The sequence below is a fragment of the Herpailurus yagouaroundi genome, unplaced genomic scaffold, assembly GCF_014898765.1.
Source record: "Herpailurus yagouaroundi ecotype Mexico unplaced genomic scaffold, PumYag 100, whole genome shotgun sequence".
In the NCBI taxonomy this organism is placed as follows: domain Eukaryota; kingdom Metazoa; phylum Chordata; class Mammalia; order Carnivora; family Felidae; genus Herpailurus; species Herpailurus yagouaroundi.
In genome coordinates this window covers 37,532,428-37,559,413 of record NW_024412391.1, presented here as the reverse complement: position 1 = coordinate 37,559,413, position 26,986 = coordinate 37,532,428, and the positions used below count along the sequence as shown (strand labels likewise).

At 41.4% G+C, this 26,986-nt stretch overlaps 1 protein-coding gene across 1 annotated transcript in view; it reads left to right on the top strand.

Annotated features, from left to right (window-relative positions):
- NPSR1 (neuropeptide S receptor 1) overlaps nt 1-26,986 on the top strand; it is a 155,295-nt gene that overhangs the window by 71,315 nt on the left and 56,994 nt on the right. Inside the window, exon 3 of the mRNA XM_040472277.1 lies at nt 26,081-26,184. Within this exon, the coding sequence (XP_040328211.1) occupies nt 26,081-26,184 (104 nt within the window). The remainder of the gene's footprint in view (nt 1-26,080; nt 26,185-26,986) is intronic.

The following is a 26,986-nucleotide window of genomic DNA, read 5'->3' as shown; positions in this document are numbered from 1 at the left end:
CCCTTATACCAGAGTTCCTCTTTTCTATTTTGCTGACTTTGATAAATGAATAAATGAATGAATAAATAGATGAATGAATGAATGAATGAATATATATTTGGATCCTACACATATGTTCCCCATAAATGCCACGCCAGCCTTCCTTCTTCCCTCCAAAAAATAAATTGGGTGATTATTGGAATAGAAGAGCTGAAAAAAATGAAAGTTCTTTACCTCAGGCTCTTGAGAAAACAAAACAGATATCTTGTGCAAAGTAATGCTTAATGAGTTAATTTCCAAAAGCCTGAAACACAGCCTTAAAAATGTTCTTTTAAAAAAAAATAGCAGTTAACGTTTTGATAATCTACCCTAGGGAAGTCATCTAAAACTGCTGATGATGCTTTTTGCAAAGAGATTTTTATCACAGGGCTATTTATAACAGCAGAAAATTGTAAACAACTTAAATGTCCAACATTGAAGGAACAGCTAACTAACATATGCTACCTCCCCTCAAAGAATATAATGTACCATTAAAAATAATGTTAATAATAAATTTGTAATGGTATACAAAAAATCTCATAAAGTAAATGAAAAGCAAGATAAAGAACTATATATGCACAATGGACTTCAGCTATATAAAGTAAAGCCTTGCACAGAAAAAAGAATGTGGAAAACTGTTGGTGGTAGTGATGATAAAACATACGATCCTCCTTCTCTCGCAACTTTCTACTTTTCTCTAGCTTCCATATTTATGGTAAACATAACTGACGTTCAGTTCTCAGACATCTTCATTGACCTGTCAGCAGAATTTGACATAGCTAAACACTCCCTGCTCCCTGAAGTGCTTTCCAAGCTTGCCTTCCAGAACAACATACTCTCCTGATTTTTATCCCACCCCACTGGTTCCTTCTTCCCTGTCTCCTTTCCCTGTTTCTCATTTTCTCCCTGATCAATTAGTTTTGGGTGTCCCAGAACTTGGTCCTCAGACCTTTACACTTTCCTAGCCACACCCACATCTTTGGTGATCTCATAGAGCAGCACGACTTTACACCTCATCTTATATGCCAATAACTTTCCCATTTGTATCTCCAGACTAGACCTCACTCCTAAATTCTAGACTTGAATATACAACCCTACTAGACATTGCCACAAAAAAGATGTTCAAACAATCCATGCCCAGAGCTAAATTCCTGATATTCTCTCCCTACACCTACTTCATTTGGATCCTTTCCCATCTGTATCAGTTTGGATTTGTCTATAAATTAAAGTCACTCTAAGTATTATAGGAATATAGCAGTTAAATGGGTACTTTCTCAAATGTTAATAGAGCTGGAGGAATGAAGACCAAGAAGCCAGATGGTTGAGGTGTCGGGAGTGGCTCAGTCTGTTAAGCATCTGACTCTTGATTTCAGCTCAGGTCATGATCTCATAGTTCGTGAGATCAAACCCTGCGTCAGGCTCTGTGCTGACAGTGTAGAGCCTGCTAGGGATTCTCTCTCTCTCTCTCTCTCTCTCTCTCTCTCCCCCACTTGCACTCTTTCTCTCTCTCAAAATAAATAAATAAACATGAAAAAAAAAACTTTAAAAAAGAATCCAGGTGGTCAATGAAAGATCCCCCAAAAGCCAGTGGTTCTCAAATATTCCCTTGAGTACAGCAGCAATTCTCAAGTTCTCTGGCAAAGCTCCCACCAACTGTCTCAACTGCAGAAGCAAAACAGTCTCTTCCAAAAGCCTGAGAAGCCACTGTAAATCTTGCAGCTGCCTATACATATGCTTTCTATGGCCTACTGACAGAATGGTCTCTCCTCTTTTACTTCTCAAATTTCACATTGAAAATTATAACCTGGAACAACATGGGGAAGGAGAATCTAGAAAATGTGGTTCCTAGTAAGTGTGAGATCTAGAAAACATGGTACCATTTCAGTTAATGGCAGTACCATTCTTAGAGCTACTCAGAACAAAAACCTCAGAGATATGTTTGACTCTTCCTTTCACACTCTATTTCCAGTCTATCAGGAAATTCAGTTGTCTCAACCTTCAAATATATCCAGTAATGGCCCCCGGAGTGTAAGCTCCATTAGAGAAAGATGTTTATCTATTTCATTCACTACATTTAGAAGAGTGTCTGGCACATAGTGGGCCATTTAATAAATATTCATTGAATGAATGAACTAGTGATACCACACCAGCTCTCTTTTGGTTACTATTTGCATGGATTTTCCCCCCATCCTTTCAGTTTCATCTTATTTGTGTCTTTGACTCTAAACTGAGTGTCTTTTAGACAGCATATAGCTGGATAATGATTCTTATCAATTCTGTACCTTTTGATTAGACAGTTTAATCCATTTACATCTAAAGTAATTACAAGGCAAGTCTTCTGCCATTTTGCTATTTGTTTTCTGTTTATAGCTTTTTTGTTCCTGTATTCTTTTATTACTGCCTTTTTTTGTGAATAATTGATGTTTTTGGTGTATAGTTTTTATTTTTTTTAGTTTATTTTTTTCTTAGTGGTTACCCAGGGGATTACAATTGGTATCTTAACTTTGTAGCTGTTATAATTCGTATAATCAGGTTTGAAAATTAATACCAACTTAGTTTCAACAGTATACAAAAACTTTGTGCTTTTACATCTTCATTCTTTTTTCCTGTTGCAAGTAACAAATTACATCTTTACACAGCACATATCCATTAACATAAATTTGTCATTACTGTTTTATGCAATTGTCTTTTAAAGCATATTGAACGAGGGGCGCCTGGGTGGCGCAGTCGGTTAAGCGTCCGACTTCAGCCAGGTCACGATCTCGCGGTCCGTGAGTTCGAGCCCCGCATCGGGCTCTGGGCTGATGGCTCAGAGCCTGGAGCCTGTTTCCGATTCTGTGTCTCCCTCTCTCTCTGCCCCTCCCCAGTTCATGCTCTGTCTCTCTCTGTCCCAAAAATAAATAAACGTTGAAAAAAAAAATTAAAAAAAATAATAATAAAAATAAAAAAAAAATAAAGCATATTGAACGAAAATGAAGAGTTACAAACCTGAAATATAATATACTAGCTTTTATATTTACCTTTGCCATGAATCTTACCATTCTTTATTTTTTCACATGGTTTCTACTTGCTGTTTTGTGGCCTTTCATTTCAGCCTGAAGGACTCCCTTTAACATTTCTCCTGGGGCATGTTCATGGCTGAAGAACTTTTCATTTTTCATCTCGGGATATCTTAATTTCTATTTATGTATGTATGTATGTATGTATGTATGTATGTATGTATTTATTTATTTTAGAGAGACTGAGTGTGAGCTGGGGAGGGGCAGAAAGAGAGGAAGACACAGAACCAGAAGCAGACTCCAGGCACTGAGCTGTCAGCACAGAGCCCAACGTGAGGCTTAAATTCACAGGCCATGAGATCATGACCTGAGTCAAATTTGGATGCTTAACTGACTAAGCCACCCAGGCACTTCTGTTTCATGTTTAAAAGCTGGTTTTGCTGCATATAAAACTTGACTGACAGTTTTTTCTTTCAGCACTTTAAATATGTCATCCCACTGCCTTCTGGCCTCCATGGTTTCAGAAGAGAAATATGCTGTTAATCTTATGCAGGATCCCTTATATATGACATGTCAGTTCTCTTGTGCTGCTTTTAAGATTCTGTCTTTCTCTTTGGATTTCAACAGTTTAACTATAATGTGTCTTTGTGTAGATCTCTATAAATTTATCCTGCTTGGAGTTCATTGGGATTTTTGCAAGTGTAGTGTCATGTCTTTCTTCAAATTGGGGAGCGTTTGGGCCATTATTTCTTCAAATATTCTTTCTACTCTTTTCTGTTTCTCTCTTCTCCTTCTGAGATGCCCAGAAGTGAAAGATTAGGGTTCTCTCCAGACTTGTCAGAGAATTCACGCATCCCTGAGCCCTGCGTGTGACCTTGATTCACCTGTATTCATGGGTGCTTTCAGCCTTTATTCCCCCAAATATCTTCTCTCCCAACCTCATCTTTCCCAGGCTTTTTGATCTCTCTATTGCTTTGTCCCTATTATTATTCTTTGGTCCATACTGCCATATTCAATACCTTTGTCTTTAAATGTTTTCAGCAAGTACCACTTGGGAAGTGTTTGGGTCCTGAGAACACTCCAAGCCAGGTGAAATGAAGGCACACTTTGTACCAGTGCTTAAAGGGAGCTGCTGGACAAGTCAAAACATACAACCACAGCTCTTTGAGAATGAGATTTGTATTGATCCCTGTGGCAGTAGCAACCTGCACCAGGAATGTGGTGTCTTTATGGCCATTGCTGATCTGGGGACTAGGGTATGGAAGGAAGGCAGTGTAAAATGTTGTAGCACTCTCTTACCACAATGCAGCAAATTCTTAGGCTTTCCCCTGGTTGTTGTAAGTTTTTTACTATATTTCAGAGTTCTTTGAAAGTTGATTCTGAGAGTTCAGGGATTTCCTTACTCTGCCATTTTCAGTAATACCACTTCCACTCTTTTCTGGCTTCTTAAGTTACTTAATTTACTTTCATACTTATTTCTTTTCTAATATAGGCATTTAGGGATTATACGTATTTCTCAAAGATACTTGAATTTCCTCTCACAAGTTCTGACAGCTACTATTTTCCTTACTATATCATTATGATTAATTAATCTATGATTTTTTATTATGATTTCTTCTTGGACAAATAATTATTTAGAAGTGTGTTTTTTAATTTTCAAAAGTACCAGGCTTGTCTAGTTATGTCTTTGCTATTGTTAGCTTAATGTCTTGCGTGTTTTGGATATTTTGAAATTGGATGAAACATGACACATGGTCTAATGCATATCAATTTCTTAATGTGCTAGGTGCCTTCGAAAATATGTGTTCTCCAGATCTGAGGGGCATTACTTATATATTTATATCAGGTCAAACTTGTTTATTGTATAATTCAAATCTTTTCTATTCTTAGTGATTTTTTATCTACTTGACCTATAAATAATTAAAAGAAATTGCTAAAATCTGCAGGTATGGTGGTAGATTTGTCTACTTCTCCCTATAGTTCTATTATTTTTTATTTTATTTATTCTAAAAGATTTAGAATTCCTACATCTTCCCAGTGAATTAAACTTTTAATCAATATTCAGTAACTCTTTTTATCTTCAGCAATGCTGTTAGCCTTTAAGATTTTATCTTGTATTGATGTATCTATAGCATCTTTGTTTTAGTTAATATTCGTCTGATGTATTCTTTTTTTAAAACATTTTGTGTTTTGGGCGGTGTCTGGCTGGCTCTGTCAGAAAAGCATACAACTCTTGATCTCATGGTTGTGAGTTTGGACCCCAAGTTGGGTGTAGAGATTACTTAAATAAATACAACTTTAAAAACACACAACATTTTGTATTTTTATGTTAGGTGCTTCCTTTTTCTTCTTTCCTTAGAGCAAGTACTCATGTGCCTAGTCTTGTGTGCAGTTTGACTGACTGCCACAAAGGAGAAGTGGACCTTAGATAGAAGATAAGGGAAAGCAGAGGAGGTGGGAAGGAGTCCAGAGGAGGTGGGAAGGAGTCCAGTTTCTTGCAGTCTGGCAAGGCTTCAACAAATATTTGTTGAACCACCAAAGTGAATGTTTATGGCCAGGTTTTCTTCCTAGCCTTGGCCTTGGAATCAGATAAAGTCTCCTCATGACTTTTTTGTGTTTGAAACTCTAGGAGTTGCATTAAGAAACCCTGATCTCCTAGGCCTTCTGTTCATAATAGACACTCCATTTGGTTTGTGATTCAAAACAACACACATGATTTCCTCATCCTAAATCTGAAATACTGTCTGAGAATTGTGTGGGAAATTTAAAACCCAGACTTTGTCAGTTTTCCTATATCTGAGGATTGGTGTCCTTCAGTTCCAGAAAATTCATAGCCACTATCTCTTTGAATAGTGTCTCTTTTCCTTTCTCTTTATCATCTTCTGGAACTCCAATGAGATTTGTGTTGGACTTTCTCATTCTATTCACTATGGGTTTTAACTTCTCTTTGATCCACCTCCTTGTCTTTATTGCCTTCAGGGTGATTTCTTCAGACCTATCTTCAAGCTTACAGTTCTCTATTCATGTGGTTCTAGTCTTCTATTAGCATGTTTATTGAGATTTTAATTTTAATTATTACATAATTTCTCTTCATTTCTAAAAGTTCTATTTTGTTCTTGTTTTAATATATCTGTCAGTTACAGTTGCCTTTTAATCTCGTCAAATTTATAATCCCCTGCTTTATTTTAACATTTTTTAAAGGTTATATAACACTGTTTACTTGATAATTTCCAATGAAACTGCTGTACACCTATTTTCTGTGTGTACGCAGATGTTTATGTTTGCACAGAGGAATTTTCCAAAGGCCATAGGACACTCATGAGAGAACGAGAGTCAAAAAAGGCAAATAAAGTCTTAGTATTACTATGAAAATAGTTTTGACCTGATAGACCGAGGGTCTCGGGGACCCTGAGGGGTCCTCAGATCACACTTTGAGAATTGCTTTCCCAAAGTGTCCGTTGCTTTAATGAATTATTTTTCTCCCGTGCATCCAGAATTACCCTGGGGAAATGCCCTGGGCAACTTTGGGAAGGTATCAACCTTGGGAACATTGAGAAGATGAAAACTCCAATCATGTTCCTTAAGGCTTAATTTTCTCTGGAACTCTATTTGAGAATGACTGCAAGCAAGTTTTTAAAAAATCGAATGTAACCGTATGATGTTTTTGCTCCACAACCAATGTGTTCTTCCCCCTTTCCTCTTTAGCATTTCTATCGCTACATAATCCTCCATTTGGACAACTATATCATGAGGCTTTTACTGCCATAACGAAGGTTTATTAAAGGAATGTGAAAACAAAATAGTCTACTTCTTGGCTTTTGAATTTCAAGTGATATGGAAGAAAAGCTGAAAAGCTAGACTACCTGGATCCAGAAATGGGAAAGGGTGAGGAGACACGTGCAGGAGACAAGAGCCAAGACATCAGGGCATTGCTGAGAAGGAGACCTTGAGCCTTGAGCCACTCCAGGACAAACATTAGGGGGATATGGGAGGGGAACTACAAGTCAGAGAAATTCAAGGGCAAGGGGATCTGTGACCCACATTCTCCAGAGATAGTCCAAGGAGTGAGTGAGGGGGGTTCCCCCTCCCCACAACCCAGCACTGAAAGTGAGAAGAAATATCTGTGTGGGTGTGTAGGCAGAGAGTCTGAAATAGCCACATGCAGTCTGCAGAGACTGCCCTTATCCTGGTGCAGGGACAGAGGAATGTATTCTGAGCAACCAAGGAAGAGACAGCTGGTGGCCTAAAGGGGCCATGCAACTGGAACAAGGCAGGCATCACTTTGATCTGCTGATCAACCAAAAGCAAGATGGGATTGAGGACTTCTTAGTAGACGCCAGTGAGTATAAGGTAAGACACCTAGGACCAGACGCCATGCACACAGGCAGGCACCCATACACACACACACACACACACACACACACACACACACACACACGACTTAATACTGAATAAGTTTTCTAGAACTTAAAGAGGACTACAGAGACAGGAGAAGAGTAAACACTTAATTGACTGCAATTAATTTTTCGACATCCAGCAGAGTAGGAGTTCACACTAGCAATTAATTTCAGGTTTAGAAGATGAAGAATGTTATTTTTCTTGTACACTACAAACAAAAGTGTAACAAATACTCAGATCCCAGGATGCCTTAGCTGCCGTGACAGGCAGGAGGAGGTGGAGAGGGGAAGGAGGGAGGGCATGTGGGCACTGCTGCCCGGCTGCTTCCCTTCTATGGGGGCTGCATCACAAATGAGGCTCATCGTGGCTCTAGGCATGTTTACTACTCAGCAAGGCTCTCAGCCAGAGAACATAATTGATGTGCACAGAGCCGGGCTGTTGCAAGCTCATGGTGCAAGGGCCTCTATTTCAGAGAAAAAGGAATTGGGCCTCTGCCAGTCATGTACCTTTTATGCTTTCATGTGGGCATCAGTCAGACCCTGGTTTCCGTCAGACAAACCAGGAAAAATAAAACTGTCAGAATCCAGGCACGCTCTTTATTGGGACTGTTAGCTTGGTAATGGAAGGGAATGTTATTGCTCTAGGCATTTGCATAATATCTATTGATCAAGCCTCCTCCACGCTCCTATTCTTCATGCTGGGTTCTGGCAGTGGGGGAGGATTGTTTGGGTCTCACATCACACTCTTCACACTCAGGCCTGGGCACAGTCACTAACACAGTTCAAGAATAGGGCCGGAAGTCCCCTTGGTGACCAAAAGAGGCAGCCTCAGGCTGGGGCAGCAGTGTGAGACTGGGAGTTGAGGTGGCTGGGCTTTATTTACAGCTCTGCCTCCACCTTGCTGTGTGACCTTGGGCAAGCTGCCAGCCCATTCTGCTCCTGTCCGCATTCCACACTGCCTGGAATCCCTCCATTAAAGAGTCCCTCCTGGGCCAAGGTTTGATGCCCCCATTAAAATGAAAGTACTGTGGAGAGCATAAGTGGCTTCAACCATTAGCCCTGGAAAATTAGCTGTCATTTAGATTTGTTTGCAATGGAGAGCCTTTTACTTCTGGTGGGCTGAAATGGGGGCGAGAGTGGGGAAGAGTAACTGGAGTGTTGGGACTCTCGTGCCTGGGGGTGGGGTGGGTGACATAGAGAAGGGTCCTGGCGAGTCATTATGGAATCATAGACACAGGTCCGGGAGACATAGCTTGGGTCATTGCATCCATCTCCCCACTGTGCCTGAATCCCTGTCAAATGGATGGAGGATCTTTGCATAATCCCCTCTAATAATGGGGATAAGCTACTTCAAAGCTCCAAGATATTACTGAGAAAAGGCCCTTAGCCAGCCACATATTAGTCTCAAGTTGAATGCTTTTCCCAGGTGACAGCCCTTAAAGGAATGCCTGACAGGCACACACTAAGGTCAAGAGTGTGACCTTGAAACTTCTAGATAAATAATATCCCATCCCTCCTCTGCACGGTATGCAACCCCAACAAAGCTGAGCCCCCTTGTGGCCAGTCTCAGCCTGATGTCATGCTCCAAAGAAGCATCCAACTTCAGTCTTAAAGGAAACCTCTCAGGATGTGAAGCAACGGGAACCCTCTTGCACTGTTGGTGGGAATGCAAATTGTGCAGCCACTCTGGAAAACAGTGTGGAGGTTCCTCAGAAAATTAAAAATAGACCTACCCTATGACCCAGCAATAGCACTGCTAGGAATTTACCCAAGGGATACAGGAGTACTGATGCATAGGGGCACTTGTACCCCAATGTTTATAGCAGCACTCTCAACAATAGCCAAATTATGGAAAGAGCCTAAATGTCCATCAACTGATGAATGGATAAAGAAATTGTGGTTTATATACACAACGGAGTACTACGCGGCAATGAGAAAGAATGAAATATGGCCCTTTGTAGCAACATGGATGGAACTGGAGAGTGTGATGCTAAGTGAAATAAGCCATACAGAGAAAGACAGATACCATATGGTTTCACTCTTATGTGGATCCTGAGAAACTTAACAGAAACCCATGGGGGAGGGGAAGGAAAAAAAAAAAGAGGTTAGAGTGGGAGAGAGCCAAAGCCTAAGAGACTCTTAAAAACTGAGAATAAACTGAGGGTTGATGGGGGGTGGGAGGGAGGGGAGGGTGGGTGATGGGTATTGAGGAGGGCACCTGTTGGGATGAGCACTGGATGTTGTATGGAAACCAATTTGACAATAAATTTCATATATTGAAAAAATAAAAAATAAAAAATAAAAAAGAAAGGAAACCTCTCAGTTGTAATGGCATTTATCTGTGGGGATAAATTGTAAGAAACCCAGCAAAGTGTCTTAAAATTTCTCTCTACCCATCCATTTACCTCTCCCAAAGTCTCCATCAGCTGCTCAGAGTGTCTTCATTGTCTGACTCCTAGGCTCTCTCTTCCCCAAATTTCTTCTCAATCCTGCTAAGGAAAGAGGGAAGGGGTTAGAAAGGAAAGTAAGGAGAAGAAAAGAAGGAAAAGCTTACATTATTGCTATGTTCCAAACACTTATGACATTTAATCTTGACAAAGTAAGTATGCATACTTATCTCAGTTTTATAAGGTAGTAACAAAGACCCAAGATGTCTAAGTAAGTTTCCCAAGGTCACAGAGCAATTAAGTGGCAAACAAGGACTATGTCACAGGCCAGACCCAGTTACACTCAAAATAATTCATATCCTCCTGAGACCTGGAGAAGCAAGCCCTGGGGACCCAGGCATGGGATGTAGAATAAAGCAGAAAGTACAGAGGTGACAAGATGCTAGTCACAGTTTGACCCTGATTATAAAACCTGCTCCAATTGAAGTTCAGTTTCATCTCTTTAGAAGGTCTCCTTTGTATTCCAAGTCTGATGAGAAGTCCGCACACTAAAAATGGAGATTTGCTGAACATGTAAAATTCAGGCCCTTAGTTAAATCTTTTAAGAAGACTCTTCCTGGGTTTGCCCTTAATCTTTTGTTTCCATCTAATTTTAGTGTCTAGAACTTGACTAAGGGAGTAGAGAAGGCTGTTATGAGTCTCATCCATGAGTCTGTCACAGTCTAGTTGGAAAGACTAGTAAATAAAATGACACCCTAAATGATGAATGGTGATGGGTGCTTCATACTTTGCATGCTGCTCTCTTGCTGTCATCCGTCTAGCAAAGCACTGCTCAGTCTTTGAGATACAAAGCTCAAGGGGAGCCTCGGTGAAGCCTACCTTGTCCTCTGGGCTCCTACCCTAGCAGAGCTGATCGGTCACCCCATCCTTTGTACAGCTACCATGCAAAAATGTGTTAAATTATTTTACATGACTCCCTTTGACACCAGAATGTGAGCAAGTAGAGGACAGGGATGGGGTTCTCTTCCTCGGGGGATGTCTAGCACATGATATGGTATGTGAAGCCTACTGGGCAGCAATCGATAATTATAGACTGATGATCACTTAAAGGAATACTAGATGAAATGGTACAAGTCAGAGTCTGCCCTCCAGGGGCACATGGGAACTCCATGCAGAGGTAACCCTCGCAGTGGGTCTTAAAGGGTGACAACATCTGGGGTTGTTGATGCTGCCAAAAGTGCAAGAGAAAGTCACCAGTGGGGAAGGTAAGACAGAATAAAAAGTCCAGAAATACGAGGATGTCTTCCCAGGGATTTCATGGTGGCCTGATTTCAAATATCCCTTCCTGTTGTCAGACACCGTTATAGCCTCAGAATGAGAGAAGATGGACGTTATTCAGAATCACAGATCGGGCCTAGTGCTCATCAGGAATAGGCGTGCGAACGGGGCTGCCCAAAACGATAACTGGAGTTTGAGACACAAAGAAGGCATGAGGTGACAACAACCCAACACGAAGAAAAAGGCCCAGCCACGTTGAAGCCCTTAAATTCACTTTGACAGTTCAACAAACATTTGCAGAAATCTTGCCAGGGCCAGGAGGGTTACCCAACATCCGAGCCCCTTCCCAACCTCTCTGCTCCCGTTCCTTCTCCTGAGGTCTGTTTTTTGTAACAGCTGGTCAACTGGACATAGGGCTAGGCACATCAAAACTTGCTTTCAGACAGGATTTTTAGGGCAGTGAATATACTCTCTGTGATACTATCTATAATGCTGGTTCCATTTTATTATATATTGGTCCGAGATCCTGGGACATACATCATCAAGAGAAAATCCTAATGTAAACCATAGACTTTAGGTGATTATGATGTGTCAGCATTTTCATTAATGGTAACAAATGTACCACTCCAGTGGGAGACGTTCATGATGGAAGAGGCTGTGCATATGTGAGGGCAGGGGGTATATGGCAATTCATTGTACTCCTGCTCAATTTTGCTGTGACCCTAAAACTGCTCTAAAAATAAAGATGTTATAAAATAACACAAAAACTTCCTCTCAGGAAATCCAAAGAAAGAATGAAAGACCCACAATCTACCCATGCAGACACGTTCTTGTACATTCAGTGACCAGCTCTGGCGATTCTGTTTGATGGTAACACTTGCTGCTTCTAAGGACGGAGTTGAGTGAGTGGAAGTCAAGAGTAGGTGGAAGGTGGCTTTCTTATTTTTAGTTTTTATTCTTCATATTGAAATATGAAGTCTAATCCTGTGCACACATTACCAATATCAGTTTAATGAATGTTCACAAACTGAGTATACCTATGTAACCAGAACCCAAATCAAGAAACAGAGCACCACTGGTTTCCCCTGATCTCCTTCCACCACCTTCTAGCCCCCACCCCTCACCTCCGCCAAGGGTAATCCCAGAAGCAGAGGAGAGCTTCCCCTTATTGTATATTCCAGATGAAGCCTTACAGTAGGCATGAGTTTTATGTGTGGCTCCTTTGGCACAGCATTCTGTTCAAGAGATTCGTCAACATTGTTGCACATATTGTAGACCCTTCACACTCTTTATTGAATGGCTCCACTGTATGAATATAGCACAATTTATTTCTCCATTCTACTCGTGATGGCCATTTGGGTAATTTCCAGTTTAAAGCTATTATGAATAGTGCTGCCTTGAACATTGTGAGACATCTATTTTTATTATTTGTACTGCTTGAATTGTGTATTGTGTGCTGGTGTTACTCTAAAAAATGTTTTAAAAATACCTCCCAGGGCATTTTAGCTGGGATCAGAAAATTAGCTTCTTCCCTGCTGACAAGTAGGCAGAAAAAAAAATACTAATAATGGTTCCTATTTACTGAATGTTTACTCAGCCAACTCTTCACAAAACAAAGAACTATTTACATGTATTTTCTCATTTAATCCTACAAATTGCCTGCGCTATGGATGTTTTCATTACTCCCACTGTAGACCTGTGGAAACTGATGCTGACAGAGGTTACATGACTTGCTCCAAACCATAGTGCCCATGAGTGGAGAAGCCAACACAAAGCAGGTCCCTGCCTCTGGAGCTTGTGCAGTCAGCCTCCACGTCTGCTGGGCAGGGCTGGGGGCTCGGGGACCTGTCAGATGTGGGGAGGTGGGGCTCAAACGGCAGCAGCTCCAGCTGGCAGCCTGGCCCAGTGCAAGAGTAGGAATTGTTCTCTCTCCCCCTTTGTGTCCTCATTAATCAAATCTTTGAAGATGAAAGAGAGTGAGATTGGATTTTTGTTAAGATGAAAGGAAAGAATCTGTTCCCATCTGGTACCTTCAAAACTCTCCTATGTAAGCCAGCAGGGAGCCCTTCAGTGCAACCTGTCTGGCAGTTTGAAAATTCCCCAAGAATGCCGGAAAAATTTGGCAAAGTCACAAGCAATCTGGATCCACCAGCACTTGGGCATAAAGGAAAGATCAGGGGTCTAAGGTCTGCAGTAAGGGTCGGCCAGCTTTATCTAAACATTTTACGCTTTGGGGGCCATATGATCTCTGTCTCAGTCACCGAGTTCAGCTGGTGTAGCAGGAAAGCAGCCATGGACAATATGTGAGCAAATGGGCATGGCTGTGTTCCAATAACCTTGTGGATACTGCTATTTGAATTTCATATCATTTTCATGTGCCACAAAATGTTTTCACTCTTGTAATGTTGTTCAATTATTAAAACATTTGAAAAACCATTCTTAGTTTGAAAGCTCTACAAAATCAAGTGGCAGGGTCTAAGTACCTGGGTGTGAGTCCTGGCTCTGGTGCTTATCATTTGTGTGGCTTTCAACACGTTACTTAAATTCTTATCACTTCATTTCTCTCTTGGGGAAGTGAGCAGAGCAGGGACCATGCATTCAAAGCCTCCTTTGTGACCGGCACCGAGATACATGCTTTGTGTGCTTTACTCAATTTAATCTGCATAATGACCACAAGATACAGAAATTATATTATTGCCTTCCTTTGGACAATTACGGTGACGGAAAGAGATTATGTGTAAATTATGCCTGACCTGGTCTCCACTGTTGATGGAGGTTAATCCTTATCACATGCAGAAGTCCGTATGTTGGTTCAGTGATAGTGTCCCAGCTTCTCTAAGATTCTGTGATTTTTCTGAGTGTCTATAGTCGTCCTGCACCTTAGACGGAATCATTTCATCTAATTAGAATTATTCTATTCAATTAGAAATCTATAAAAGTCCAATTTACACTCCAAATTTCACTGAACCCAAACTTGAATGCAGACTCTCAATGGTCACTGATTCTATTTATGTGTAGGGTAGAGAGTTTGGCTCAGATACACTTATACAAACACTGCATTAAATAAACTAATGCATGTTAAATTTTTTAATGTTTATTTTCGAGAGGGAGACACAGAATGCAAGTGGGGGAGGGGCAGAGAGAGTGGGAGACATAGAATCTGAAGCAGGCTCCAGGCTCCAAGCTGCCAGCACAGAGCCCTATGTGGGCTCGAACCCACGAACCATGAGATCACTACCTGAGCCGGAGTCGGACGCTTAACCGACTGAGCCACCCAGATGCCCTTAAACTAACGTATGTTAAATCCTTCACGCAACGCCAAAGGCGGTCAGCCAAAAATTTGTCTCCACCCTCTGCCCAGACTCAGAGAGCTATTTTTGGGGAAAAGGGAATGTCACCTAGAAAGATGAGGCCAAGGCCTTATAAAATGCACTGGAACTAACAGGCCAAGGCAGTAGGGTGTCCAGTGTATGAGTACTAGCTCTGAAGCCCAGGCAGCTCTCTTATTCCCAGGCTGATCCCTGTTTCTGCCTTAATCAATCACCCACTAGGCTAGGCATTGCTCTCATTTCACTGTGCTATTCTAGTGACCAACCGTGGCCCAAATCCTCCAGCTTTCTTCTGGCCCTGTGATTTGGTTCTGCTCCCTTCCTCTGCATGCTTGCTCCTATCTTCTGTCCCCTCTGAGCTTTGGCTCCATTCCCCACTCACACAGACAACTCATTTTTGCCCCAATATATTATGCCACAGCTCAGACTCTTTTCGATAACTCTGACCTTGAACACCTCATCTTGCCTTGTAAGTGATTCTCAACTGGAGGCAGTCCTGGGGCATTTAGAAATGCTTGGGCATTTGGAACTATCACACAATCCAGGGATGCCACATTTTCTGCAATGCACAGTATGGTCTAGCCCAACAAAGAATTGCCCCATAAACAGCATCTTTGCTGTTCAGCAAAACAATGGCCCTATCTCCGAACCTTCATCACAACTAGTATTTCTTGGTGTTCTATTCTCTCAAGTATTGGCTTGGTTATATTCACCTTGTGAGCCAATCACTTAATTTAATTAGCACTGTCTTCATAGTGGATGCCAAATGTATTAAATTAACTAGATAAATTAACAAGCGTGCATTATAGAAAATAACATAGACGGTCTTTACTGTAGATCAAGTTGAAACAAAGGCTGAGCCTCCTATTTATCAATTTTTTTCAGAAAACTATCTTCCAGAAAATTGGGTAGGAGCTCGGGACTGGGCTAGGAGCTAAGATCTTAGATTATGCAGAGTCAGCCTTTAAAGACTCTCTCTAGACAATGAATGGTCGTGCGTCTCTTCCTGCCCTATCTCCTGTTGCATGTTGAGTTCTTTGGGAGACAGATGCTGAAACAGAATTAAGCATGCAAAAATTGGAGGGGATATAACATCTATGAAAAGCAAAGGGAAGAAGAAAGATTATAAGAGGACCCATCGGAATATGATGACAACCTTACAGTTTCTACCAGCTCACTGTAGGACTCCCATGCTAGATGGAAATGACTAGACCCTTCTACTCACACCTTGCCCAGTCCTTGGCAGAGCTGGTACTACTAACAGAGTGATCTCAACTAGGAAGCTGGGACAGACCCCGAGGAATCTAACAGCTGGAGGATGCCAGAAAACCACACTCTCCACAGTTGGACAGTGAGGTTTTTCTTCAAGAGGGATGTGAGCAGCCTGTCTCCATGTCTGCCTCACCTCTTTATGTGTAAGTCTGACCCTTTTTGCAGCAGGATGAAATGAGAACCAAATATTTCTTATTACAATTTACAACTTTCGTGCCAACCTGCTGCAACTCAGCCTTTGGGCAAGAACTGCAAAGAAAAAAAACCCATTAAAAGAATTCTTCTCTTGGATAACTGCAAATGGAACTCCTCCCCTTCTCTTGGATATTTAAAAATGCAAGACCATTGATGGGATGGATGGAAGACCATTCTTACTAGGAAAGCAAACTCTCAGTAAAGGAGGAAACAAGTTGTCCATGTCTTGTATTTACACCCAGAGTCAGTTTGATCCTCACGTTGTGCAATGGTGATGATGTACTGTCATGCCTCCAGAAGTTTCCCCCTAAAGTGGAGTGAGGAGGAGAAATGGCAGTGACTCAGTGCCTTATTTGTCCTCACTTCAAGGAAACGTATGCTCTTGCTGAACCTGATGTTTACACATATGAATATAAGAGTTCTTCACCACTCAGCAATACCAATGACCCACACTGGCCAGTTGGCCTCAAGTGTTGAGATTCTTGCCTTTGCACACAATGGAAGCAGAGAATAGGTTTTAGGATGACTTGTGTTCCTTTAATCAGGCACATGATTTTTATTTGTTCAGTGGACCAATGGAAAAAGGGAGGCACTAGCGACATTCATGACTTATTAAGGCTAACTGAAAATCTCAGGAACAGCTTTCTGTGAAGAGAGTGGTCTGATGAGAATGGATGTGATGGTTATTTACCTAATTGAGCAGTAATGACTGAGGTGCGGGCCACTTTCCCAGGATTAATAAAGAGCTGGGGAGTTGACAGTTTGGGCCATTAAGCTCAGCCTGTACTTAATCTTGGTGAAGGGCACAGTGCCAGGATCATATTAGTATTGTAAAATGAGTCTAAAACTTAGAAACACAAGAACTTACCTTTTTGAGAAATAATTTTAATTGGCAGTTAAGCACCTGACAGGTTGGGTAATGCAAATTCCATCAATAAACAAATTTTTACATAAAGTCTTCAAATCTTGTTCCATTTAGAGAGTCCTTAAGCATTTGGTTGTTTTTTTTTTTTTAATTTTTTTTTCAATGTTTATTTATTTTTGGGACAGAGAGAGACAGAGCATGAACAGGGGAGGGGCAGAGAGAGAGGGAGACACAGAATGGGAAACAGGCTCCAGGCTCTGAGCCATCAGCTCAGAGCCCGACGCGGGGCTCGAACTCACGGACCGCGAGATCGTGACCTGGCTGAAGTCGGACGCTTAACCGACTGCGCCACCCAGGCGCCCCAAGCATTTGGTTGTTAAAAGAGAGAGAGAAAGAGAAAGAGAAGGACTCTTAGCAATATCAAAAACGTTTTCATGTGCAACCACAAGCAAACAATTACCACCTCCCTTGCTTTAAAAACAAAATAAACAACCACACCAGAGACGTTGAGTTGAGCTGGAAGCGTTGTATACCCTGGAGATTCACCGTTGACATTGCCATCTACAGTGTCCTCCAGGAAAACCAAAGCACCTCTCGTCCATAACACCATAGCTGAAGCTAAAATAACCTTACATTGTCAGAAATGTCAAAGTCATTGTTAAAATTGTTTGTATTCAGTAGTCCTCTTATCCAGTGTGACAAATGCTCATGTACTACTCATTTGCCAAAAAAAGTTATTCGGCTTGCTAAGTGTTCATTATTCCTGTAGTCCTGCTTTGTAAGGGAAAATATGAACATCAGCTGAGAGCAAGGAGAACCTAAGAAATGGTGCTGCAACTCATTCTCTGTGTAGGTGAATCCCTCACTAGTGGCCTTGCATTTTCAAGAGCTTTGCAAATCTGTTCAGTTGGCCATTTCCTCCTTTATCTTGCAAGTACTGAGTATCTCACAAGACAACCTGAAAAAAGATGAGGCTATAAACATGAGTGAGGCACAGCCACTACTAATCAGGAGCTTACCATCTAGCAGAGATCTCAGAATCTAGAGAGCTCTTTTAGAATTCTGCTTGGGGATCAAAATTTCCAATCACATTCCTCCTTCCAGCATCTTGACTCCAAAATCATTACCTTAATCTACTTTGAAGGACACAGTTAATGGGACTCAGTCTGCTCTGTGAAACCACATCTGCTGAGGCAGCCAATCAAGCAACAGCAGTGATAATGTCGCCATTCATTTACCAGAAAGTTACCACGCTCTTACCATGTAATAAGAAGATGTTAGGGTCTGGAGACATGACGGCACATTAAAAAAAAATCTTTATCCCTCATAACAAAATTAGAGAGAAATACAAAAAATAAATGTGTTCATGTGTCATGGTACTTTGATGGTAAGCTAGGGAGAGGCCCAGAGGAGGTAATCAACCAATCCCGGTATGTAGAAAAGGCTTCATAAAGGTGGTAACCTTGAACTAAACCCAGAGGAGTTAGGATATCCTTAAGCAGAGGTGCATAAAGAAACTCCCAAGCGAAGGGAGCAACGTGAAGAAAGGGGCTGGCAGAGTGAATGGCCAAGGAATGGTCAAGGAACAGTAAGGGTCTCCCATAGAAGGTCTGTTGGCTGTATCTTCTTTATGCTTTACTGGACTAACCAACAGTCTCCATCCTTCACACACCCTGACTAACTAGCTCCCACGACTAGCAGGATAGTCCCTAAGAAGCTGTCCATTTCTGCTCCCACTACTTAGGTTATAGGAGTCCCAGGGGTCTGTTCCCAAACCAGTTTATGCCAGTTGTTCTCATTATTACAACTATATAATGGACATAAACAACATGAAAGGGTTGTTTCTGTGAAAGTTGAGTTGGATACATTGGAAAGACTTTTTTTTTTCCTGAGTCACTAAAAGAAGCAATAGAATTAAGCACAGGGAATGTAACTATAAAAGAATGAAAAAGGATTATAAAAATCTCTACAATGAGATTCTGCCTCAAATTGCTTCGCTGGTATCTCAAGTTTTCCAATTTAAAGAAAACAAAACTGGAAATCATAAAAGATGCATTATGGATGTATTTTCTGCACACAAAAGAAAGATGATGCATAAAATCAAATAAAACTCTTGGCCCTACATTAAAGAAATGGATAAATACATGCACATTAATGTTTTATATAAAAATGTTTTAAGATGGGGTTGTGTGTGTGCTTCCTTTTTTTAACCAACGTTTTGATCAATTAACCAGCTGTCAGTATAACTGCTGGTGGAAAGTGTTTCCCTTATGGTATGAATTTGTAATAGGACCAGAAAAGATCAGACCTAAGAGGTAGGCAGGAAGGCTCCAAAAGTCACAGTAGGATGATTTGTAGTTTATACTGTAGAGCAGGAGGTGGGGGGGGGGGGGGCGTGTGGGAGGCAAACTGTAGCCCTCCCACCAAATCCAGCCTGCAGCCTATTTTTATAAACAAAGTTATTATTGGGACACAGCTATGTTTGTTCAGTTAGAGGACAGTCTATGGCTGCTTCCACTCTATGGTGGCAGAACTGAGGAGTTGTTACAGAGACAGTGTGAAGGTATACATGAAGGTTTAGTTTATGCCTTCAGGAAAGGTATGAAATCATGCCCTCCTGTCTAGTTACCTCTCAACAAAAACCTTAGGCCACTGTGTGACCAAATACTGTTGCCCCAGAGCACAGGGAAATACACAGAAACAAACAATAAAAAACCCTCAACTCTTGGGGATGGGGGCATACAATGGCTGGCCCCGGGTACCACACCAATTCCATGAGAAGTCACCTACTACTAGGGGAAGGGCATAAAACTCTCCCACAAAAGACTCACCACATAGATATAAAGCAGAAGTTCGACAGTCATGGTGGAGAAGGAACTGGAGTGCTGAGAAGGTCCCAACCCCATGGCCCAGATGCACAGGTGGATATAAGAGGCTGAACTTAGGCAAAGTAGAACCCTCCAGCCAGCAGCTTAGCAAGCACTGAGCAACAAGAAGCAGCAGTGTTACAGGAATGCAGATGCAGATGAGGGGAGAGAATGGATTATTAGAACACCCCACGCCCCAGCTCCCACCATCACTGAACACTCAAAGAGGAATTTGAGGCATAGGGGTTGCAAGTGACCATAACAACAACATCGGTAACCAGTAGGAAAATGCAAATTGAAGCTAGGGCCTTATAGCCCAACAATCTCACTCCTGGGTATTTACCCCAGGGAAAAGAAAACTTACATTCACACAAAATCTTATACGTAGATGTTCGTAACAGCTTTATGTGGAATTGCCGAAAACTGGGAACAACCCAAATAAAATGAACTTATTATCCTCCCGTATTCTCAAGAGGCACCACCATCTCCCACAAACACCCAAGCCAGGACCCATAATACAGTGTAGACTTCTTTCTTTGCCTCCCATTTAAAACATCTATCACTCAGTCCCCAAGTCCTCCTAATTTTACCTTATAAAATATACCTCAAATCTGCATCCTTCTCTATATCTCAATTCCTATTTGACATACCCCAGGTACTACTTATCTCTTTCCTGAACTTTTGCACATTTCCCTAACAAGTGTAGTGTAAAATCTAGCACTGGACCTCCCAAACTGATCCCCCAACAGTAACTAAAGAAATCTATTTGAAACAGGTGTTTGAACACATCAACATTCAATTGCTCCCACAGTACACAGGGGAAAAAGTGCAAGAGTTCCTTTAACTGGCACCAGAGACCCTAAATGGCCCAACTCTTGTCTCTGCAGCCCCATTTTGTGCCGCTTGGAAGCTCCTACTTCAGACTTCAGCAACTACAAACTGATGTTGTTTCATATACACAAGCCACGGAATCTCTCACCTCACTTTTTCTCGCCACAACTTTGCTCATGGTGTCATCCCTGTTTAGAATCAGTGTCCTTCACCCCCTTTCCATGCGACCCCTTCATACTGACCCTTCAGGGTTCAGTTCAGGTGTCCCCTTTCTTGATTTCTCCCCACTCCACCCATATCTGTGCTCCAACTGGGAACCCACACTCATACTTGCAAGAAGCCATCAAAGGGGCAGTAATGCCTGCAGGGAGCCTGTTTTGGCTTTTCTGAGTATTTCAGCTTCCTAGGATCTCTCACAGAAGAAATTTCAAGAAACAGGAGTAATAGTGGGGCAGTGATTAAGACTTTTAAAGTGCACCCTTTGTTCCCAAGGTCCTGTTAATTACCATTTAAGAAAGGTTTATTTGCAATGTATTCAATTACTTAGGTGACTAAATAGCTTTTTACCGATCAGATCCAGCAGCATTTGCTTAATAGCAACAAATGCTGTGGCCCAGGCTTCACTGATAGTCTACTCCTAGATATGGGCTCATTAAAGACTGAGCTCCAGGAGAAAAAAGAAATGTTACTGGGGGTACAATATAATTGTTAATGTATCACTTCAGTTCAGAAAAACATAAGTTTAGGGATTGTCCCCATTATTCTTTATTTAAAGAATACGTAGGGGTGCCTGGATGGCTCAGTCGGTTGAGCGTCCAACTTCAGCTCAAGTCACGATCTCACAGTTTGTGAGTTCCATCCCCACGTCTGGCTCTGCACTGAGGGTGCAGAGCCTGCTTGGGATTCTCTCTCTCTCCCTCTTTGTCTGCCCCTTCCATGCTCTCTCTCTCTCTCCCCCTCAAAAATGAATAAATAAACTAAAAAAAAAAAAATATGTAAAACAAAAGAGAATATCCAAGGAACTTCAATTGGCCCAATCCACTCACACATCCAGTCCATTCCTGCCAGGAAACCCTTCATGAGATTTCTATTAATCAGGTCATAACCCACGACTCTCAAGACGCTGCTCAAATCTGACCTTCTCAGAACTTCTCTGATTTCTCTAATCTTTGACACTTTTGTTGTAGTTCCCATGTGCTTGTCCATGCTCTAATTGTCACCTACAGAGAAACAAAAAGGAAAAGACAGACAGGCATAAGACTGGGAGGGCCCAATACCTTACATGACAGACCCTACCTTGTGAATGGTCAAAGGAAGCTCCTGGAAAAAAGAGGACATGTCAGCTAGATATTGAAAGGTAAATAATAATTCAACAGACTGACAAATGGAACAAGGCAATTTCAAGAAGATGGAATGCATGTCTGAAACATGAATGTGTGATCACTATGGTGTTCAATATAAAAATGCCAGGTGGTTACTTAGCAAGAGGTTAAGTCTTAGCAAGTCTTTATGCTAAGTTGGGAGCTCAGCCTTTATCTTGTTTACAATACAGATCCTGAAAAGGAAGATTTACCATCACAGTTCTCTAAAGGTATAAAAGCAAATCCTATGGGTGGAGTGACCCTACAAATAGAGGAAGCTGAGAGAAAAATCAGGGCAACCAGGACAGGGAATGAGGGCATGGGAGGAAGAATTGTGCCTGTATATTGGTCTAGGGATTAAAGGAGAACAGATAGAACAAGAATTGGGAAGGGAAGGGGAGGGGAGGGGAGGGGAGGGGAGGGGAGGGAAGGGGAGGGAAAAGGAGGAAAAAAAACAGTGTGGTGAAGACTAGACACTAACATCCAGTCTGGGTTACAAGTCTGACTTTAGCTGTAACTTGTTTCACAATCTTAGAAAACATTTTAATCACACGAAATTTGCCTATCTCTCAAATGAGGAATTTATAGTTTTTTGTTAGATTAAAAAATCTTGAGATACTTTAAATACTTAAAATATTGACAAAGATATAATGACTGCTTAGTAACATTCCTTAGGATCATGCTCCGTGTTGTACAGAAACCTGGATTGAGAGTAATAATTCTCCTTTGAACAATGAAGCCGACTCTAGTTACATGAGATGTCACCATGGGGGGAAGCTGGGTGATGGGTACGTGACGACTCTCTGTGCTATTTTTGCAACGTCTTGTGAGTCTTTAATTATTTCAAAATAAAAATTGATTTTATTTATTTTTAAAAAATGTTTATTTTGAGAGAGAGAGAGAGAAAGAGTGTGAGTGGGGGAGGGGTAGAGAGAGCTGGAGAGAGAGAATCCCTAGCAGGCTCCATGCTGTCAGTGCAGAGCCCCATGTGGGGCTTGATCTCACCCACTGTGAGATGATGACCTGAGCTGAAATTAAGAGTCAGATGCTTACCTGACTGAACCACCCAGGAACCCAAGTTTAATTTTTAAAAAGCCATAAATGCCTTTTCCAAACCATAGAGACAATTTATTTGACAAATACGTTCTGAGCACCTACGACATGCCATCCCCTGCTCTGGATGCTAGCCTCCCTTCTGTTCTCATTCTCCAGCATGCACAGAAGTAATTAACCAAGTGACAGTGCCATTTTCAGTTTTTGTTACTCCTCTTTAACAGAAACACAGTAATAAAAATAAACCATTGGAAATGAAATCATGAGCGGCCTACTCCAAAATAGGAGTTTCTTTTGTGGTTTAGCTGTTCAGCTTTCCGAGAGCCTGAACTCAACCAAATGGATACCCTTCACTTCTAAGTAAGGTTCTGCCCACTCTTCTGTCTGAGCAGAAATGCACAGAAACCACAGATTCTCTCCCATAAAACCTGGCAGTGTTTCTCAACAAAGGCAGGATTAGAATGTTGATCTGAACAGTTTTGTAGAGGGTATAGTTCGTATGTCATGCAGGACAGAGTTGACACTTGCTTTATCTTTGTGCAGTCTGAAGCCAGGGTGTGTGTCTTCATGACCATACTAACGCCTCGATTTCAGCCCCCACGCACCCTCCCACCACAGCAGGACAGAGCAGTCTACAGCCTCAAAAATCTGCACAACCCTACACTGAGAGCCTGCTGCAGTATGCTTAGCACATCTAGCCCCATTCACTAATTATCTATAGTCAATCATAAAATAATGAGTAAATTACCTGTGTTCTACCCATCCTCTTCTCTTCCTTCACTGTATAAACCCAGCTCTGCCTCCATCAGCTGATCACAGCCAATTACTCTGACCACAGCTGTGACTTCTCTTCTTGACTGCTAGTCCCTGGACCAACGAGTCCAAAGTGTCTTCATGTCAGCCATCACTTTCAGTTCGAGGGGACCCTTGCTATGACCCCCGGCAGGTTTGCAACTTCCTTTTGGGACTAGGACCTCCAGCCTGCAGAGCAGAGAGGTATACACAGTGCCCCCCCAGGGGTTCACTGGGAGTAATATGCAGTGTGACCATTCCCACCTCTACCCCTTGGTTCTCAGGCATATGTATATCTCCTGTTAGTGACACAGCACCATAAAGAGAGCTCTGATTTAATGCATATGCAGCATTTTGGAGGATGGGATTCCATGCTTTCAGAGTATTGCCACTAAGCTGGCACTTTGTGCCTTTACTAGTGCATCCCAGTGCTCCAGGAAGACAGCTGTGCTGGGTGGTGCACTGTGTGACATAAATAGATTCTATGATCCATGGTGCAAGCCTATATCCCCTTCACAATGAAGTGGGTTTCCTGATCAGATACTGTGTTATGCGGGATTCCATTCTAGTTGGGCAATCAGAAATCCTCTAGAGATTGGTGAATGGTGTTGACTACAACTCAGAGGTCAGGGAAAGCATGTTCATACTCAGAATAAGTATACGCTGGGAAGATGGACAGCTGGCCCTTGCAATATTGAAGGGTCCAATGTAGTCAGCTTGTCACAAAGTAGCTGGTTGATCTTCTTAAGAAATAGTGTCATACTGGGGCTCAGTGTTGATCTCCACTGTTGGTAATTCAAAGACATTTAAATACAGCAATAGCTAGATTGGCCATGATAAGGGGTAATTCATCATGTTGTCCAATGAGTAGTCTTGCTGTCTGCCACTATTATGAGGAAGCAGATATGGAGTTATTCCAAATGCTAAGTATATTAGTATAAATTAAACATTCAGGGAATGGGGAAATGAATAATGGAGGGTCTGCAGATCTAGTGAACCATTCCATTTCAACTAGGATTCTATTTGTTACCTGGCCCCAAAGATTCCACTCTTATAGTCGGGCCAAAATGACACTTCAGGTCTCTAGGTATCATGTCAACATAGAGCCTGTGCCTCAGTACTCAAAATGTCTGTATATTCTTCTTTCCCCAGTGTACAGTCACACAAATAAGTGACTATAGGTCCCTTTGGGGAAGGACTAGAAGAATTATTACAGTGCAGCCTTACCATGTATAATAAGACCAGGCTCTATGACCACCTTTCCTACATCCACTCTAGCATAGTTGGAAGCTTCTTTGTAATGCAGGTGCTCCTCTCACCAGTACATTCTTGATGAGTGATGTGTCTTCTGAGTCCTTCCATGGAATATAATTCTCTGGTGGGTCTTCTGGCTTTACATAATATATCCATTATAGCATGCACACTTTACTTGGCCTTTTTATTTTTATTTTTTCTACTGTCTGCCGGGGCAACTCAGGCATTTCTCTTTTGCCTAGGAAAGACCAGCACTTTCTCCAGACTTCTAAGAGCTACCCTGGCAATGAATTTGCCTTGCCTCTTGGGTCTTTGACAGAGTGTTATATCCCATGTTCCAAGGAAGTGACTCTAAGTCAATGAATTCTTACTTATCCTGTTTTAAGTACCAGCCCTATCCATCAATTAGCAGAGAATCCCTACAGCACTGTTTTGAGAATGATTCTGGATCACATGATCAATTAGTGATATGTCATGGAAGGGTGAGAGGGAGCTTCTAGACATATATTTTGCCATTTCTGATATAGATATCTACACAACTTTCAATCTAAGTACAGAAATGAGTAGAGATAACCACAGCAGCCTAAAGTCTCTGACTTTGGTCTCAAATCTTGGCCTCAGTTCCTCTGTTGTTTAGCCAATTAAGTTAATGAAATTGATAGATCATGCACTTGATTTTTTCCAGGCATAGATGTTGAAAGGGGAAAGGAGAAGAAAGAAAAGAAACCTGGAGTGAAAGTGGAGTGCTGTCATTGCTGGTAGGGAGGTAACAAGAGGTCGACATTATAAAACAGTGGGTACAAGAAGAGGGATTTTGAGGGGCTTCTTAAAGATAAATATTTTCCTTTTCTCAATTTTTCCCTTATCGATCCTCACACAGTCCTTATTTTGGTACAGATCTAAACCCCCTTAAAACTCCTCTTCTGTGACTTAAAAGGTCAACTGTATGGTTACCAAAATCATTTTAGTCATTACCAAAATCCTTCCAAGTTGGTTACATCTGAGTGGTAACAAGACCTAATAATAAAAGTCAATGAACTCCTGCCTTGCCTTATTTTTCCTTAATGGCCACCTGATAAATCAGAAGGAAAAAAAAAAAATCTCCCTAGGAATTGATTTCTATTGTGGCAAGGCTGGAAATTTGAAAGAGACTAAAGTTAACCACTTGCATGTTTTTGTTAGACTCTTTCACAGGACTGGTTAACATCTTGACAGATATCATTTGGCGATTCACTGGAGATTTTATGGCACCTGATCTCGTTTGCCGAGTGGTCCGCTATCTGCAGGTATGTAGCCCTTTAAAAATATGAGGCAAAGTGACAAGTAGTTTTTGGAGTCTTCACAAGGAAAATAATATAGAACTAAACACTTCCACACAACGAACTGCTCACTTTCTCCTAGTTGGAAGGATAAGCCAAATTGGTAAGATTTTTAAATTTCTTTTTTGCTAAAAATAATTAATATATAAAGCAAACATAAATAAGCATTAATAAGAACATAAATATTCACATTTTAAATTGGGGGGGCGGTAAATATGAAGGACTTTGACATATTCTGGCTTTCTTGGTCCATTCAGGCTACTGTAAAAATACCACAGAGTAAGGGTCTTACAAAAACAACAAACATTCATTTCTCACAGTTCTGGAGGCTGGAAGTTCAAGATCAGTGTGCCAGCAATTGTCAGGTGAGGGCCCTCTTCCAGGTTACAGACTTCTCATGGCAGACGGAATAAGGGACCTCTGCCAGGCCTTGTTTATAAGGGCACTAATCCCACTCATTCATGAGGGCTCCACCCTCATAACCTAACCACCTCCCAAAGGCCTCACCTCCTACCATCATCACACTGGGCATTAGGATTCATATGAATTTTGGTGGGATACAAACATTCAAAGTTCTTTTTTTGTTTGTTTTTTGGTTTTTGTTCCTTTAATTTTTTCCTCCTGAAACTAACACAACACTGGCTACTGTTCTTTTTGAAAAACTGTGACAGATTGTCAGAAAATAGGTATTATCTCTAGTTGTTTTAACTTGTGGTGCCTGTATTACCACCTAAATTGGACTTTTAAAAATATCTATTGGCGTTTGAAT